This window comes from Taudactylus pleione, unplaced genomic scaffold (genome assembly GCF_031769625.1).
Source record: "Taudactylus pleione unplaced genomic scaffold, aTauple2 ptg000302l, whole genome shotgun sequence".
Classification (NCBI taxonomy): Eukaryota; Metazoa; Chordata; class Amphibia; order Anura; family Myobatrachidae; genus Taudactylus; species Taudactylus pleione.
In genome coordinates this window covers 7378555-7395918 of record NW_028284703.1, presented here as the reverse complement: position 1 = coordinate 7395918, position 17364 = coordinate 7378555, and the positions used below count along the sequence as shown (strand labels likewise).

The window sequence follows — 17364 nt, the reverse complement described above, 5'->3', positions numbered from 1 at the left end:
CATTTATGTGGACTTTTATGTGCTGCCCTGTGCTGGGGAATGTTCTGGAGTGAGTAGGGACTCTAGGACCCCGGAGCCGTGGTGTGTGCTGGAGAATGCTGTGACTGAGGACTCAGAGAGCAAAGATCAGCAGCTGATCGGGGTAGTGGTGAGGAGGAGACCCCTTCCATGTAAGGCAGTAGGACAAGAGAAGCTGACAGGACACAGATCTATTAAAGCTGCTGCAGCCCAAGAGAGAGGAAAGAGTATACATGCTGCAAAGACATTTGCTGGCATCTGCACAGTTACCCCAAGCATTACAGCACATGTCACGTGAGAAGCATACTGCTGTACAGTGAGAGAAGCACCTCAGTAAAGACTGAGATCAGCCAGCACATAGAAGTCTGCGATCTCAGGACAGCCAGCATACTGCTGTACAGTGAGAGAAGCCTACAGCAGGCTATACAGCAGTAGTGTATAACACAGAACTGTACAGTGACCCCACAGGCAGAGACAGTGACGCCATTGTGGATACCAGTAGTATATAAAGTTTGTGCACCAACGAAAGGCTGTACAGTGAATTCTGAGTACTCCCAGGGACATTGTGCTCTCTACTGATTTCATAGTTGAACCGTTAGAGATTCTGCCAACTATATAACTAACTTGTAATATTCACTATAACCACCTGATAGAGTGAGCAGGTTGATATTCATACTATATGTATACACAGTATGTATAAAGTGAACCGAAGCTTAATAGTGTGATATCCTGTATGTGTACGTTTTGCATTTCGACAATATTGCATGTTCTGATGTTAATTCAGAACTCCCCAATTCTTTATATTGGTCTGGTTTCTGTGCTGGGTTCTGTCACTCTGCCATGGTAGGAGAAGTCTAGAGGAGGTGTGGCCTTGATCCAACTAGCGGTACAGTCACCAGCAGGTACGATCCACTCACTGACATCCCATCAAATTGGGGGTGTTCAAAATTATATCAAGTAGCAGCCTTCTATTCCGGAATGTTCATAGGAAGAGATTGCACCATTGTCAGTTGATGTCTTTGCAACATTCATTGAAAGCTGCCATGATAGCACAAGGCAAAATTTTTAAACAAAACATAAAAGAAATAAGCCCGCACTCAGTTTTACCCATATCATACATGGTACCGCAAGCGTGGCAATATTAATGCCATAAATGTATACAAAACAGAAAAACTTTTTCTGTTTTGCTCACAGGATGTTAATGCAAACGCAACTGCATACTCTCACGGATCACAGTTGCTAAAATATGCTAATGACTTCCAAAGCACAACTGGGCATAGGGATGCCCACTGCTGCCTTCTCATATCCGTACAACAACATACAACCGTGTAAACATTGGTACCACCGATGTACAGCGGGCAGCCTTGCTTGATATACGGCAAGTCTGACCAGCCACAAACTCTGCAGATCTTCTGACACTCAGTGGGCTCTTATGCTACTAAAGAGATTGCAATAACTAATCTCAACCCAGTCGCTGCACATGCACAGTGCAGCTTTTACACGCAAGCGCAATGGCAAACAATCACTCGATCTACATTAATATCACTATTGCACCCATCTCTGAATCAGGCCCAATGTACTGTCAAAGTTTCCACTTTTGTACATAAGACGCCGGAGGTGGGTGTCTCTGTGCACAAGACGGCGGCTGAGTTATTAGCATATTTTTGCAAGTCCGCTGTCTGAGGAAGCACACGGTTTTGTCTGAAAACCGTCATTACGCCCCTTGCCACAAGGCCATGATCTCTGCTTAAAGAAAGTTGGGAAGTATGGTGACTTGAATGTGTAATGTACAATACCTGCAGATCCACACTCAGATTGATTGAGAATGCATTTGTCAAATATCCTTAAAGTGTTCCCACAAGGATTAGATATAGTCAAAAGTTACTGAACAAGCTGTGGGCCTGATTCAGAGGCGCACGCTATTTTTGTGCACTCGCTCTGAATCATGGCATCCCTATTTTTTTTGCGATATGTCAATTTTTACATACAGTCGACATGTTCACAATATCAACACCTATTAACAACCTTAACCCTTACTGTAACATTTGTATTGTCAAAATTATGACTATGTAGACATGTCATATGTTGACATTTTGAGTGTGTCGGTATAGTGAAGATGTCAACATGGTAAAATTCGCCATTCTGGTGTCGACAATATGACTGTCTATTGTTGACATGCTAATGGCATACTGTACCCACTACCAGTCAAAAGTTTTAGAACACTCCAAATATATATTGACCTAAATACACAAGTGAGCGCTAATAGTGCCCCATATCAGTCAGGCACCAAATATAAAGCTCATAGTATTGCACATGGATTTTAAAAACTTGATCAAAGGCTTATCTGATATCTAGCATGCGACCAGATCCAAAAGTCCATAACTGCCAAGACCACAGAGTATCCAATATCTCCAGACAGATACTGCACACAGCCTTCACAGCAAGTACATCCCAAGCACAGACATCTAATGCCTAGGGAACCACCTGGCATGAACTGGATTATTGGATGGGGAGGAGAGCTACAATATATATTTATAGGGACTTCTGTGAGTGACTGAAATATTCCCTGTGCAGCAAGGAATAATAATTTAGACTACTGCAGGAATAAAGGGCCTGATTCAGTCCTGCTCGCGAGCGCTCGCATGGGGGTCGATGGTGCACTAGTGCGCATGCGCACAACGGAGAGAGCTCCGTCGTGCGCATGCGCGAGACCCAGATAGCGGCAGCCAAGCTGTCGCTCCGGGTCTCGCACCAAAGGGGGCGTGTTGTCGATGTTGAGTGACAGCACGCCCCCTTTGGTGGGCGTGCCAGGGGCGTGGCTGCCAGATGGAGGCGTTCCCATGGGAACGTCTACCATCTGGCTCCGGCCCCACTGACATCACTAGTTATGTCAGTGGGAGTGATTTTGGCTCTGATAGAACCAAAATCACTCCAGGGCTTGCGGTGACCGAGACCCTACCACAGGGTCTCGTCGCAAGCCCGATGGTCGCGATGGTCTTGACCATCGCGACCATCATCATGGACGCTCGCATAAGCTGTGGGTGGTAACCCACAGCTATGCGAGCGTCCAGGAGGACACTCCAAAAAAAAACAAAAAATGCCCTGATTCAGAGCGGGCGCTCGTTCAGAGCGCCCGGCTCTGAATCAGGCCCAAAGTCCCAAGATTTAAAGTGTTAAACAAAAGACTTAATTTATCAACATAAAATTTTGATTTAACTTGCATTTTTAATTTGTCTTTAATTTGTCTTTAATTACTTTTGCATTCATTAAGAGCTCAAGGCATTATTCCCTCTTGTGTATATGACACTTCATCACAATATTATTTATTAGATTACAATATTTTGTACAAATAGGGTAATGAGACATTAGTATTTGCTGCTAACATACTCACGCCACATTTCTGTGCTTTCCCTACACTATGGAATCAATCTATTCAATTAATCATCCGTCCCCTTGCAGTGTAGCATGTCTGTATGCTGCACCTAAGGTGCTTACACACTAGACAATGTGCTCACAATGCGATATCATAATTTCCCTTGAACTCTCCCCAGCAGCTCCCCGACACTCCAGGACACGATATGGTGCTAAAAAGTGTCCAATCTGACTAAAATCTATCTATTGCACCAAATCGTGTATGAGGTTGGCAAATCTTAAGCTGACCATACACTAGTACGACCAGCATAAGATACGATTCAGCATACGATTTCCCTTGAACTCACCAGCAGCTCCCTGGTAGTCCCGGCCGCACGATTTGTTTTTTTTTTGACACACGATGTACATACGATCTCACGTACGATCATTCGCCCTTATACGACGGGTCATGATACGATCGATCGTGTGCCTCACTAAAAACATGCGATCATCTTATAGATTTGGCCTTAATTTAAATAGAGGGCTAGGCTTCCTGGGGGATATAAAAAAACGGCAGCCATTTTAGACACAATCGTGTCTGCTGCTCCTATCTGCTTACAATGCCGCTGTAAATGGAGCTTTGGTGTATACAGGAAAATGTCACTCAAATGACGCCGCTCGGACGGTCGGATGCACGATGCATAGCATGCGTAAATACACGGCACGATCTGCATACGATTACGACGGATAATATGGGCTGCACGTCTGATCATAAGATACGATATATGAGAATGGCGGAAGTGCGCATTGGATCGTATTCCTACCTAAGTACTGCACGATTTGCACACAATGCATCGTAAGAGGCGTCTAAAATCGTGCAATTGTCACAAAATCGCGCTAGTGTATGGCCAGCATATCCTGCAGCAGGCAAGATCTGAAGATGCGATGTACGACCAGCGGGTATGCGCATTGGCATCGTGATCGTGAATGGACACTCACGATTTGGACATATTTTACACAATTTGTCATTTCGATGCGTCAAAATCGGGTGAATCGAGGAAAATATCATCTAGTGTGTAGTCCTCTGAACTCACAGATTTTTGTTCACAGTCCCACAGAGCTGCGTACAAAAATCCACAAGTTCAGGGCGAGATTAGTCTGCAAGGGGGGCCAGATGAGGTGCCTCGCTGCTCATTAAATTGAACCCATATCTCTAAACTATCGGGGAGAACTGGCATAACTATAATGGGTGTAGTTGCAGGTGCACATGGGCCCCTGGGTCCAGGAGGGTCCACACCGCACACCCTGCACCAATTTCTTCAAATCTTACCTTTCCGGAGTCCTGCCTCATGGCGGCCATTTTCCCGGTGTTTTGCGCATGCACAGTAGGAAAATTACCAAGAAAATGGCTGCCACCCAGTAGACTCTAGCAAAGCGCTAGAGTCTACTAGTGCTCAGAGTCTGCTGCGCTGCAGGGTAGAGAGGAGGAAGCCCTGAACGGAGATTGAAAAGCAGGCCCCCTCATCTCTTAATACGCCCCTGTCGGGGAGTAAATCATAGTTGCCGACTTTCTGGCTGCTCATTCCGGGAGGGAGCAGCCAGATCTGCAGGGCAGCGGGTGGCGTGGCCGAAAAAGGGGATGTGTCCGGACAGGTGCCTGACGTTTGTAGGTGTCACGGGGGCGGGGTCATGCGATCGCATCATTTAGGCCCCGATAATACAGGCATTGTGAGGCAGGGGGCAGGGCCAAAATGACGCGAATAGCGTCACTGGCTGCCCTCGCAGCGGGGGTTAAGAGTAAATTGCGGGGGATGTCGGGGGGATCGGCGGCCGCCGGGAGGCTTGCCTGCCTTTCTGGGGGGGCGGGAGCTGCACCCGATTATCGGGAGGCTCCCGTCAAATCGGGAGGGTAGGCAACCCTGGTGTAAGTACACACAGTTGTTACATCTGGCACAAATGTTACTGTTTTAGTGCAGGACACATCTTGAGACTGAACATATACAGTACATGTAATATACATTTTTGTGTAGCCCATACAATAATACTGTTTGCCAGTTTACACAGCACATTGGAAACACAGTAAGAAAACACTGACAGATCTATACTGACAAAGACAACCCCCCTTCCCTGGTTCTCTTTGATTCACTGACAGTGAGATAACATAACAGACATCCCCTGTTCTCTCTGCCAATACAACTCAGCTAGTCACTATGACAGCGGTTCCCAAACTTTTTCAGTTCAAGGCACCCTTAGGGTCTCCTTCATTTTTTCAAGGCACCCCTAAGCCAAATTACTTACCGAGCAGTACCTTTTTGACCCAAGTAGTTAGTATACAGCCAGTGCCACTGATAGCTGTTTCCAACCCCCCTCCCTATAGTTAGTATTAGGGGTGTGCACAGGCCACTTTTCGTGTTTTGTGTTTTGGTTTTGGATCTGGATCTTTCTTCGTGTTTTGGATCTGGATTGGTTTTGCCAAAACCACCCTTGCGTGTTCTGGGTTTTGTGTTTTGGATCTGTATTTTTTTTAAAAAAAGCATAAAAACAGCTAAAATCACAGAATTTGTAGGTTTTTCTGCTCCTATGCTATTATTAACCTCAATAACCTTAATTTCCACTCATTTCCAGTCTATTCTGAATACCTCACACCTCACAATAGTGTTTTTATGTCCAAAAGGTTGCACCGAGGTAGCTGGATGACTATGCTAAGCGACACAAGTGGGCGGCACAAACACGTGACCCATCTAGGCGTGAAACTGCAGTGGCAGACAGGATGGCATTGAAAAACTAGGCCCCAAACTGTACATAATGCAAAGAAAAAAAAGAGGTGCAAGATGGAATTGTCCTTGGGCCCTCCCACCCACCCTTATGTTGTATAAACAGGACATGCACACTTTAACAAACCAATCATTTCAGCGCCAGGGTCTGCCACACAACTGTGGCTGAAATGATTGGTTCGTTTGGGCCCCCACAAAACAAGCTGGCAATTTATCTGTCCCTGCACAAACTGGCTCTACGGAGGCAAGATGTCATCCTCATCCTCCTCATCCACCGATTCCTCACCCTCTTCAGTGTGTACATCCTCATCCTCACAGAGTATTAATTCGTCCCTGCTGGAACCACAGGTCCCTCTGTACGTTCTGGAGGCTGGTCTCCCTGGAAGAGTTGATAATTCATTTTATGAACATCATCTTCTCCACATTTTGTGGAAGCAACCTCCTACGCCTTTCGCTGACAAGGTTCCCGGCTGCACTAAACACTCTTTCGGAGTACACACTGGAGGGGGGGCAACTCAGGTAAAATAGAGCCAGTTTGTACAGGGACCTCCAAATTGCTTCTTTTTCCTGCCAGTACAGGTACGGACTGTCTGACATGCCTACTTGGATGCTGTCACCGATGTAATCCTTTAACAGACAGACGCACGCTTGTCGCTGCTGCTTTGAGGATTCAAGTGCGGCTACAGCCCACACAATTCACAAAGACAGAAAAAAAAAAAGAATATTTTTATTGTTTGTGGAGCACACTTTGAGGGTTACACCACCCTTTAACAGACAGACGCACGCTTGTCGCTGCTGCTTTGAGGATGCAAGTGCGGCTACAGCCCACACAATTCACAAAGACAGAAAAAAGAACAATATTTTAATTGTTTGTGTAGCACACTTTGAGGGTGTCACCACCCTTTAACAGACAGACGCACGCTTGTCGCTGCTGCTTTAAGGATGCAGGTGCGGCTACAGCCCACACAATTCACAAAGACAGAAAAAAAAAGAACAATATTTTGATTGTTTGTGTAGCACACTTTGAGGGTGTCACCACCCTTTAACAGACAGACGCACGCTTGTCGCTGCTGCTTTGAGGATGCAGGTGGAATCTAGATGGGATTTGGAACCGAGGACACACTACCTCCATCAATTGTCTAAATCCCACTGCACTAATGTCGGATACCGGACGCACGTCTAACACCAACATAGCAGTCAAGGCCTCAGTTATACGTTTTGCTTCAGGATGACTGCTGTCGTACTTCATCCTCATCGCTAGGGACTGTTGGAGGGTCAATTTTTTAGTAAAAGTAGTGATGTTCCTACTTCCTCTCTGGGATGATGAACAACTCCCAGCAGCAGCAACAGCACTAGGAGGAAGTGGTTCTTGATCTTTCCCTATTTTATTTTTATCAGAGAAAGTTTGGTCCTCCATTTATGTTATATTGATATATATACGTGCGGCTAAAGCGCACACAAACACAGAAAATATTTTTTTATTTTTGCTGGAGAGTAGTGCACTTTGTGGGTTACACCACCCTTTAAGAAATGAGCCAGCCGGCTCTTTACTTATGGGACACAGGCGCACGCTTGGCGCTGCTCCTTTGTTGATGCACGTGCAGCCACAGTGCACACAAGTCACAAACACAGAAAATATATATTTTTTTGGTTTGGAGTGTACTTTGGGGGTTACAGAACCCTTTAACGGTCAAGCCAGCCGGCCCTTTACTTATGACACAGGCGCACGCTTGGCACTACTTTGTTGATGCACGTGCGGCTACTGCGCACACAATTCACAAACACAGAAAATAATTTTTTTTTTGGTTTGGACTGGAGTGTACTTTCGGGGGTTACAGCACCCTTTAACGGTCAAGCCAGCCGGCCCTTTACTTATGACACAGGCGCACACTTGGCACTACTTTGTTGATGCACGTGCGGCTACTGCGCACACAATTCACAAACACAGAAAATAATTTTTTTTCGGTTTGGACTGGAGTGTACTTTGGGGGTTACAGCACCCTTTAACGGTCAAGCCAGCCGGCCCTTTACTTATGACACAGGCGCACGCTTGGCACTACTTTGTTGATGCACGTGCGGCTACTGCGCACACAATTCACAAACACAGAAAATAATTTTTTTTTTGGTTTGGACTGGAGTGTACTTTCGGGGGTTACAGCACCCTTTAACGGTCAAGCCAGCCGGCCCTTTACTTATGACACAGGCGCACGCTTGGCACTACTTTGTTGATGCACGTGCGGCTACTGCGCACACAATTCACAAACACAGAAAATAATTTTTTTTTTGGTTTGGACTGGAGTGTACTTTCGGGGGTTACAGCACCCTTAACGGTCAAGCCAGCCGGCCCTTTACTTATGATACAGGCGCACGCTTGGCACTACTTTGTTGATGCACGTGCGGCTACTGCGCACACAATTCACAAACACAGAAAATAATTTTTTTTTTGGTTTGGACTGGAGTGTACTTTCGGGGGTTACAGCACCCTTAACGGTCAAGCCAGCCGGCCCTTTACTTATGACACAGGCGCACGCTTGGCACTACTTTGTTGATGCACGTGCGGCTACTGCGCACACAATTCACAAACACAGAAAATAATTTTTTTTTTGGTTTGGACTGGAGTGTACTTTCGGGGGTTACAGCACCCTTAACGGTCAAGCCAGCCGGCCCTTTACTTATGACACAGGCGCACGCTTGGCACTACTTTGTTGATGCACGTGCGGCTACTGCGCACACAATTCACAAACACAGAAAATAATTTTTTTTTGGTTTGGACTGGAGTGTACTTTCGGGGGTTACAGCACCCTTTAACGGTCAAGCCAGCCGGCCCTTTACTTATGACACAGGCGCACGCTTGGCACTACTTTGTTGATGCACGTGCGGCTACTGCGCACACAATTCACAAACACAGAAAATATATTATTTTTTTAGCACTTGGGGGGAGCACCCCTGATGGACAGAGCACCCCCTGGACAACACTACAGCACCTCTTTAGGACTGGGACACTGCACAGGACTTTGGAGTGGACACAGCCCCTATGGAGAACTGACTGCACAACACAGTCCAGCCAGCCCCTATGGACTTTGAAGTAGTGGACACAGCCCCTATTAACAACAGCAGCACAGCACAACACAGCCAGCCCCTATGGACTTTGAAGTAGTGGACAACAGCAGCACTACACTACACTACACTACACAGCCCTAACTCCCACCCTCCCTCTTCACTGTCCACAGCCGAGTGAGAAAATGGCGCCGACGTGGGTACCTTATATAGGATCCAAAACCCGCGAGACTCGGAAGGCGGGAAGATGACGTTTTGCCTCGATTTCAGAATCCGAGTCAGGCGGGAAAAGTCGAGCCTGACTCGGATCGGACTCGGATCGGGGGGGCTCGGGGGGGTTCGGATTTCAGAAATCCGAACCCGCTCACCCCTAGTTAGTATACAGTGCCAGTGACACTCATATCTGTTCTCCCCATCCCCTCTTTATACTTAGTATACTACCAGTGACACTCATAGCTGTTTCCTCCTCAGATCATTTAGCCGCAGTGTCAAAACAGGCAGACCAGCCCACTGCCTGCTCCTGTGCAATCACATCTGACCACCGCCTCCCGCACTGCCCCCTCATGCCTCCGGCTCCAGTAGTGATGACAGCTTCACTTCGACTGCGCCCCCCCCCGTGACAGCGCCTAACCGCCGTCCCGCCTCCACTCCGGCTCCAGACACGATGCAGATTACAGAATAAACTGGCAGCAGCTTACCTCCGGCCCGCGGCATCCTGGTGACAGCGCCACGGCACCTTTGGGTGCCGCAGCGCACAGTTTGCGAACCACTGCACTATGGGCTTCATGTTTTAGATGGGAAAATCCCTATCTTTCCATGTAGGTGGGATTATGCATTAAGGGTCACTGCTGGTGATAACAGAGAAAGATAAATGAAAAATTTGTTATTTCAATAATATATATATTTGTTTTTTTCCTCATCTGTTTAAGCATTTTCTTTTTTTAAAGGGAAACTGAAAGCTCCACTGCGCACACATGAACTGACTCTTCTCCTCTCAGGCTGGCCTGGTGACCGGATACAAGAGCACAAGGGGATGGAGCTTTGATCTATCCGCTGATCAGTAACAGCATCCTATCAGGCACTATCACTCATGTGGGGATGATGTATCAAGTCTTCTTAAAGCTGAGTACACATTAGACGCCGATATGTAGACGATATATAGTCCGATCAGGCGGATATGTCGTCCGATCGGCCAATGTGTACATACTACTAACAACCAGGCGCACTAATGTTTGGTCATCGATCGCATCGTCAGATCGGCCATACATGTATCTCAATCTGACAATTCGTCTGACAACCCGAAGGAATCAGTATGATTTATCGCCGGTCGTATGGATCAAATCCCGACAGCGGAAGCCCGACAGGGGTGAAAATCCCGAAGCTAGAAAAGGTAAGTATTAACTAAACTTTTTTTACCCTCTAACCCTCCTTTAGGGGTGCCTAACCCTAACCTCCCCCCCAAGTGCCTAACTCTAACCCCGCTCTAAGTGCCTAAACCAAGCCCCCCTTCCCCGCAGCCTAAACCTAAGTCACCCTGAGGGGTGCCTAACCCTAACCTCCTTCCTGGGGTGCCTAACTGTAAACCCCCTTTCCCCAAGCCTAACCCTAACCTCCCGGGGTGGTGCTTAATCTAACTCCCCCCCCGGGAGCAACTAACCTAACCCCCCCGGCGCGGCTGTCCGAGCCCGGCTTATCTTCGATCTGTAAGCCGGGTGTCGGGCTCCCGGCATAGGTCTAATGACAGGCGCCATTCAATTTTCAGGAGGTTCCTGACCATTTGTGGAGAGTAGGTAAGTATGATGTAGTATCACTTTATACAGCAACTGGGGTGTTCAGTGTAAGTTGCAAAGCAAACAGGTTACAACAGGTAGAGAGTATTAATCTCTGCATTCTTATAAATATGAATAATATTTGCCAATAAATAACCTTCTAGTAAAAATGTATAATAATGACTATAAAGTAAAAACATTTCTGAATCAATAAAACATATATAGCAACAACCTATAAATGACATAGACAATTTAAATAACACTTATAAAAATAAATCATACTTACCTACTCTCCTGGAAGTGGCAGGAGGCTCCCGAATTTTCGGAGAGCCCCCGGCACCCCCAAAAGAGTATCTGGATCTCCTGCATCCCGCCGACTTCCTAGTGAAGTCGACAGGATGGGGAGATAATTGCCGTGAATCGCGGCATAAATGGTGTGAATCGCGGCTCCGTATGGAGGGGGCTTTGCTAAATGATGTGAAAACACATCATTTAGTCCAACCCCCTCCTCGTGCTCCCACGATTCGCGGCAGTGTGCCCTGACAGGGGTGGGGCCTAATTACATAGGAACCGGCCTCCCAAAGTGGCCAGCTGTGTCTGCTCTCCAGGCATCTCCCGTGGAACAGAAAAGAAAAGTCGGTAAGGATGATTGAAATAATAAAAAAAAGGATGCAATCCTCACTTAAAGGGCTCTTGTGACGCATTTCACGGTCAGAGTGCATAAAAAAGTTACTATTTCCTGAAATCGGTGTGATGTTGGTGATATAGCTGCCAAATTTAATGCAGCACTTTGTTTTAAGGCAAAACTAGGTTGGTTTTGCTTTAAAACAATCCCCAAACCCGAGAAAAATCCCATTAATAAAAGACCCACCTGGACTGTACGAATGATAAACACAAATTTGATTCTGTCGCTTTTTCCCAGGATTCCCCTTCGCCACACGAATATAAGCATGCCTGAGATTGGCTGCAGCAGAAGGGGGAGTCCCAGGGAATACTACAGTTGACTATTTAGCATTTTTGTTTTTAGGATTTTTTTTGTAAATCTGTACAATGATGGATCACTAACGAAGAAAGAAATATAGGCATTTTCCTTAGCTACAAATAACCAAGACATTTATATTTTTTATTTTATTTTAATAAAATGGTGAATTTGGAGTTTTTTTGTGTGACATATAAAGAATAGGACAAGACTCATGCTACGCCAGCTCTTAGCTGGTACACAACTTATGGAGGGGAATTGGCTGTGGGTGGCAATGAATGCCATCAAAAATGTACCATCCACATACCTTTATCTCATTACAATAATCTTACTCTGCTAACTGGTCTCATTCCTGCACTTCTCTGCAAAATGAGGCGCATTGCTGCGACTGCTCTGTTCTCCCTCTATTCAACACCCCTCTCCCCAGTGTCCTGAGCCCATTCCTGTTCCTCTGAAAATGGAGCCATTCTGCTCCAAAAACCTCTGCATTCCAGTCAGGTATCTAGGCGGATACTCGGAATATGATGGTACTACAGTATATGTCCTGCAGATTGTAAATGACTTTACCTCCTTTAAATAATAATAAAATAACTAGGCTACTTGACTTTGTATTATTTCTAAACCTTCATTTACAGTATATAGCACCTACATATGCAGTGCTTTACAGAGGACCTTTGACACACCTATTTGAGTTTCCATTTTCGAGCTAATAAAATAAAAAGATCTTATTGTACAAAAGATAGTTTATTTCTAAAAGGGTGGCTTGTGGTTGAAACCCAATATATGCATGCTGCTGAAGGAGAGCACTCTGAACCGTCAGGACATCGTACTGCCATAGCAGCATCACTGCGACCTCTGACCCAGCCAGCTAGATGTGCTACTGCGCAAGCACGACTTCTCCGCGCGTCTTCAGCTCCATTCTCCATTGTGAAAGGAAGTGCCCCTGTGTGCCCCTCTTGTGTGAAGAGGTTGAATTACCCTAGAGAACTAGCAAGTACTACTGTGCAGGACTGGGCCATGAAGGGCCCACCAGGGAATGCAGTGGTAGGGGTCCAAGCTTAAGGTGTGTGGCCAGCCAGCTGAGGGGTGTGGCCAGACACAACTGAGGGACTTGACCAACCAATAGAGAGGACATGCAAAGAACAGGGCCCCTTTATAAAGGAGGGGACAAGAGTATGTCAGAACCACCCACTTTGATTGGCAGGAGGGCTAATTCTTGTGTGGTTTCCATAGAAACAAATCAAGCACCCAAGTTCATCTATGATCCTGCTCCACCCCTAGAAGATTTGGTGGGGCCCTCATGCAGTGGGGCCCACCGGGGAATTGCCCTGTGGGACAGTCCAACCCTGCTACTGTGTCACTGTACCACTACCACTAATACCCCTTTCAGACATACTGAGATTCCCGGGATTTTGGCCTGCCTCGGCCAAAATTCCCGGGTCTCATGTCTGTGTGAAAGGTACCTACCCGGGAACACTTTCCCGAGCAGCCGCCCCTGCAATCGACCAGGGTTTTTCCCGGGACTTAAGTCCCGGGAAATTACCCTGCTTCTGTCTGAATGGTGCTACCCTGGAATTTACTACTCCCGGACAGCACCAAGCAGCTTTTGCATGTAGCTGACAGCGCAGAGCGCCCGATAGGACGCTCAGCGCTGCTGCTTTGAGCTGACAGCGCAGAGCGTCCTATAGGACGCTCAGCGCTGCTGCTTTGAGCTGACAGCGCAGAGTGTCCTATAGGACGCTCAGCGCTGCTGCTCACCACCCCCAGCACCGGCCAGCTGTGCCACAGCGGCCCGCCCGCACTCCCACTGGACCACCAGGGAATTAAAATAAATGTTAAAAAAATTATAATAAAAAAAAAAAAACTGCATTACGATTGGCCCGCTTTTGGCTGCTGAATGATGACATCATCATCATCAGCCAGAGAGGGGATAGGCTAGGAGGAGCAGACGGCAGGGAAGAGGCAGGTAAGCAGAAAAACCCTGCTCTTGTCTGAAAGGGGTCTACCTGGGAATTTCCCGGGTAGACACTGTAGTGTGAAAGGGGGGTTCTCGACCAAATACCCGGGAATTTGCACAGGAGAAATTCCCGGGTCTGAGTAGGAAATTTCCCGGGTTGTATATCTGAAAGGGGTATTATTGTGTTATTCAGCAACCTGTTCTACCTGCTTAACAAACCACAACCTGGTTAATCATCATGCGGACTGACCTCCATCACACACCTATATCCACATGCATAGGTTCTGCCAATACTTGCAACATACTATTCGAATTGTTTGAGGCTGCATGCTTTGCTTTTACCATAACATTACTAGCAAAAAAAATGGAATGGATGGACAAAAGCCAATCTCTAGTGCTTCAATTTAAGTAATGCACCTGAGTAATGCTAAATAAATCAAATCCTTTTGTAGGGAAATAAATGCTGGGTACCCCGCAGAGCACATTAACCATACGGTTTTCAGAACCAAACTCATGAATTTACTATGCGGTTGGGAGTCTGAAAACGTAAACTGTTTGTGATATGTGGTGGTTTGAAAACTCCTGAAGCGCCTACAATTTGCTATAAATGCATTCCTGTCAGGAACAAAAAGGCAGAATTTTTACACATGTATCTCACCCGCATACTGTATGTGTTATCTGACTACACAACAGGAACAAGCAATTATAATAACTATTTTTTAGTAGAGCACAGTGGTTCGGTTTTGGCCCAGTTTTTCCCACCGAGCTCTGTGCCGAGATGTCCATGAGAGATGGCATATTGCCTCATTCTGAGATCCGAACTTGGCGGGAAAATCTGAGCCAAAACCGAACCGCTCATCTCTATTTTTCAGTGAGACACTCAGTAATAAAGGGCAATATTGTGTTATGAATGAACTAATTATTTAATGAATAATGTGTCAATTAATTAATTTATAAAGGGGGGAATAAGAATTTATTTATGACAGGTTTAACACTTAGACTGGGGCAACGTATACAACGCAAACCTGAGGCACTACAAGTATCAAAATGGATACAAGTGCATTGTCGGAAATCTTTATGCTATCGGTGAACTTTAATATTTAGGTGTCTATACCTCATCAAAAAGCGAAGAAGAAAAAAATGAAATAAAAGAGAGTGTACAAAAATCAGAGTGTGTTTGGCTAGTGTTCCTCTTTACATTACCGTAGAATCTGCTACTTTCTATATAAATATTGTATTTCCTGCAATGACCCAACAGTAACAATGCTGTGGGTACACAATAAAGCCCAGACCTGTTCATTAATAATGCGTAAGCTTAACCATGAAAGCCTGATACTGAACAGCCTATTACATCAGGTTGCAGAAAATGATTTCTCAGCAAATATTACATGACATCCTGATGATACTTTTAGCTGCTCCCAGTTTTTTTTTGCTTACAAGTGTAGGCTGCAAAACACAAGCAGGATCTCAGTGCAATAGTGTGAGCCATAATGTAGGGATCCTGTTACATGGGGGGAGAGTGCAGATTTCATACAGGAGCCTTGGAGAAATTCTAGGCACTTCCTATAAAAGCAAGGTCAAAGATAAGCCCCCAAACAATGAGCATATGAGATCTTGTCAGTCACTATTCAATAGTGCAAACAATTCTTGCACCCTGGATGACAACCTAGTATCAGGGCAGTGAAAGGCGCATACATTCGTGGTTCATATGACAGTGATGTCAAGGCTTTTTGTAGACAATGATGTCACCGGTGAAAGCACCTAAAAACTTACTGCTATGCAGTGACAATCAATAGCCTGACACATCCCTGGCAGATAGAATGTCATTACTTAATAATAAAAAAATAAAAAATGAAACACTTGATTCTTCTACCACTTTAATTAAACATAGTAAAACTAGTTTATTAAAGTGCAACACATCATTTATGTCTACCAGACCAATGCACATCAGAAGCCCATAAACATAGTCCATTCCATTTAAATGTACAGTACTACAGAAAATGAAGCTTTTATAATATACTAAGACATAAAATAACTGTAATACTAATATAATGGTTTTGTTAATAGCAAGGGGATAGCAGCATAGAGTTAATCTGAGCATATCCTGATCATAAAGTGTATTTATAGTAAGGGAATACGCCTCATTGAGCCTGTGATGAATGCATGTGTTCCCAAAGATCCATCACATATCAGCTTCATGCCTCATCCAGTCTACACATCCTCTAATGTATTTTTGTGCAAGGGGTGCAGGGAGCTGTGTTGCTGAGATGTCAAACACTGAGGAAGTGTGAATCCCGGAGACAGGTTACTGCACCTGCATAGTAAATGACTGACATATGTTCACAGCACACTCAGTGCAGACAGCAAAAAATAAAGTAGGTGCCCCAGATTTGCCAGTGAAGGATGCTTGTTGGATAGGATGCAGAGCAAACTGTACATTATTTACTGTATGCATCAGAGGACCAGAGCTGGGGGATGAGGCTTGCATAAGCTGACTGTATGTATAGCATTGTGAGTGACTGCATAGAAAAGATGTTTTCACTGCACATTGATGGATGGTTTGTACTTCCAGAGGCTCAACAGTAGCTGAAGTCTCACTTTTAAGTGTCATCTATAATTTATCAGTGCATTTAACCCCTAGCAAGCACAATCCATGCTCCTTACCTTCAGGATTGGCGCTGATGAAGACCCGGACACTCTTCCCAGTTGGCACAAAGTGGGGTGGCAGGGCAGAGAGGTTCCCAGAGAAGGCTGCCCTCCTGACAGCGGAGTCCCGGGAGCATGGTAGTCTGCTGCTTGCTCCAGACGGCCACATGTCACCTGTGCCCTCTGGATCAGAGAGGCATACTAAGGGGAAGGGTTGAAGGGCTGGAGTTCAGTGCTTTGCCACTTCCTGCCCACTGGCACCCACCTCTAAATGCATGCAGATACCATCCATAGGAACTATGGCACTAATGCAGTGACAAGTCCAGTATCACCAGCAGAGGTGGCACTGAGAGCGCAGGGGTGAGGGTAGCATCAAACTGTAGGTGCCCCAAGTATGTGCCAGCAGCAGCAGCGGCAGCAGCAGTAGAGAGGAGCTCGTCTGGTTCTCTGGCAGGCAGGATCGGCAGCTAATGTTGCTGCTAGGGAGGATGTGACTGGGGAGAATCTTCCTCACTCCCTGCCCTCCTCTCTGCCAGACCTCCCTCCTCTCCCCCTGCCCAGCTACAAGGCAGGGAGGGGGGACCACTTGCTGCCACCGCGGGACGATTCAAACTGGGCAAGGCACAGAACGTGGGGCAAAGTTTAACCCATGGGGGCTGGAGAGGGACAGCACAGAGCGCACTATGCGGCATCAGCAAGAAGAACATACTTGCACTAATTGTTACTGATATGGATACAGTGTATTCTAATGTAAGCCTAGTTTATTTATTCATCCAATATTTCATGCATGTGTTCACAGTAACATAAGGCTGC

At 46.0% G+C, this 17364-nt stretch overlaps 1 protein-coding gene across 1 annotated transcript in view; it reads right to left on the bottom strand.

Moving 5' to 3' along the window:
* NWD2 (NACHT and WD repeat domain containing 2) overlaps window positions 1-16843 on the bottom strand; it is a 219391-nt gene extending 202548 nt beyond the window's left edge. Inside the window, exons 1-2 of the mRNA XM_088442013.1 lie at window positions 16817-16843; window positions 16570-16732 (exon numbers count right to left, since the gene is read on the bottom strand). Coding sequence (XP_088298139.1) covers window positions 16570-16732; window positions 16817-16843 — 190 coding nt within the window. The remainder of the gene's footprint in view (window positions 1-16569; window positions 16733-16816) is intronic.
* Between the last annotated feature and the right edge of the window lie 521 nt (window positions 16844-17364).